Genomic DNA, 1,914 nt, shown 5'->3' on the forward strand with positions numbered 1-1,914 from the left:
CTCACTCTCACCCTCTTCTATCTAATTTTACCTCAGTTTCCGAGGAACGATCCTCCATCTTTCGTTGTTCCTTCCACCATCTTTCTTCTAGAAGGGTAATGAGCACCAGCAGCTCTTGATGTCGCGTTCTTTTCCTTCTCCCCTCCAGCCGTTGATCCTCGTCCTTGTTCTCCTTCCTTCTCCCTCCTCCACCTCCTCCTTCTTGTTCTGCAGCCATACTTCCTCCCCCTCATCTGCACTTTCTCCACACCTCCCTCTCTCCGATTCTTCCTAGTCCTCCTCTCCTGCCCTGCTCTTACCGTCTCCTCACCTCCATCCCCTCCCTGTCTCTCTTCTCCTACCTCACATCCTCTCCCTTCTCACCTTCTCCTTCAGCTCCAGTAAGCAGGAGTTTGCGGGCTTTCTCTCCTCCCTCTCCCCCGGGCCAGGAGCAGACGAGGCCCAGCAGCTTGTCACTTGCTCAGTCCAGCACAACTCCACCAGCCTCTTCACCCAGGTGGCTGTTCTGTGATGACCCTACCCCTGTAGCTGACGAACTGGGAGAAGCAACCGGTCCTGGTGCAGAACAGCCAGCTGGTCTTGAGCGTGTCTGCTGGGTTTGTCGGGGAGATTCAGCTGTTGGTTGTGTGCGAGGACGACGGGGGGACGGAGTTTGGGGGGAGCAACCGGAGCAGCACAATCGCGACTTTGATGGTGGTTGCAAGGTGAGAACAGGGCAGATGTTTTGGGCGATGATGAAAGGATTTTTTCTTGTGCAATCATGCCGTGTTGTCATGGTTGATGATGCTGAAAGGGCTTCGTTTCTTTTGGTGTTGGTGTTTGGTGTCACTGTCATTCCCTTCTTGACTTTGTGTAAGCTGAATGTCTTGTCTGAACATTGTATTGGCACACACTTCAAACAAACATACATACATACAAACAAACAAACAAACAAACAAACAAACAACTCACTGACTGACATCATTCACATTCTTGTTCTCTCTCTTGACAACCTCACAGGCCAACTATCCTCAGCGTCTCTCCTCTCCTCTGGGTCTCATCGGAACATCCCCCAGCAGACGCCGTCTTCACCATCACGGGTCGAGACTTCTCACCTCAGATCTCCCCCCAGCTCGTCTCCAGCTCTTCCTTCTACTCGGCCCAGCAGGCTGCTGTCGTCGTTCTCATCGGCGGCCTCCCGTGCCTCTCCACTGTCCTCGTCTCAGACACTACGGTGAGATCTCCTTGCTCGATCTCTGCCTCTTCCTCTCCTTGCTCCTTCTCCTCCTAATACTCCTCCTCGTCCTCGTCCTCCTCTCCTTGCTTTTTCTCATCCTCGTCCTCGTCCCAAACCTCGTCTTCGTTCTTCATCTCGTCCCCTCTTCCTCCTCTACCTCTCCCCTCCTCCGTCTGCTGCTCCTCCCTTTCTCCACGAGTCCATTTCCCTACTCGAGATCACCCTCAGCTGAACCCTTCTGGCAGCTGGAGTGCCGGGGGGTCCAGGGCTTCGGGGACAAGGGGTGGGTGGAGGTGAGAATCAGTGAGCCCTTGATGGGGATGACGCGGGAGGCCCTGCTGCCGGACCTCTACGTGCAACACATCTCCTTCATAGCCGGTGAGGGAGGAGGGGAGGGAGGGGGAGGAGGGAGGACGAGGACGAGGACTGGGAGCGTTGGTAGAAGTATGCAAGGAGGAGTAGCAGCAAGAGCAGGATGAAGGCAAAGAAGAGAATGAAGAGGTGGTTGTAGCGGAGATGCAGGAGCAGGAGCCGAGTCAAGGAGCAGCAGCAGCAGCAGCAGCAGCAGCAAGCGCAAGGGTCTGAATTATGTTCTATTCTCTTCAGCTGGTCTGTCGGACAGCGGTCGAGGATTCGCCTTGATGCATCCGACTGCTCAAGGGATCATCTCAATGCTGGTGAAAATATCTGAAACCCCC

At 54.6% G+C, this 1,914-nt stretch overlaps 1 protein-coding gene across 1 annotated transcript in view; it reads left to right on the forward strand.

Annotated features, from left to right (window-relative positions):
* The window catches only part of GUITHDRAFT_148064 (hypothetical protein), a gene marked incomplete at both ends in the record, with an annotated part of 18,801 nt that extends 17,123 nt beyond the window's left edge, over window positions 1-1,678 (forward strand). The window contains 6 exons of the mRNA XM_005820146.1: window positions 37-95; window positions 376-496; window positions 529-704; window positions 1,000-1,213; window positions 1,462-1,594; window positions 1,659-1,678. Coding sequence (XP_005820203.1) covers window positions 37-95; window positions 376-496; window positions 529-704; window positions 1,000-1,213; window positions 1,462-1,594; window positions 1,659-1,678 — 723 coding nt within the window. The remainder of the gene's footprint in view (window positions 1-36; window positions 96-375; window positions 497-528; window positions 705-999; window positions 1,214-1,461; window positions 1,595-1,658) is intronic.
* Between the last annotated feature and the right edge of the window lie 236 nt (window positions 1,679-1,914).

Source organism: Guillardia theta (assembly GCF_000315625.1).
Source record: "Guillardia theta CCMP2712 unplaced genomic scaffold GUITHscaffold_188, whole genome shotgun sequence".
NCBI lineage: Eukaryota > Cryptophyceae > Pyrenomonadales > Geminigeraceae > Guillardia > Guillardia theta.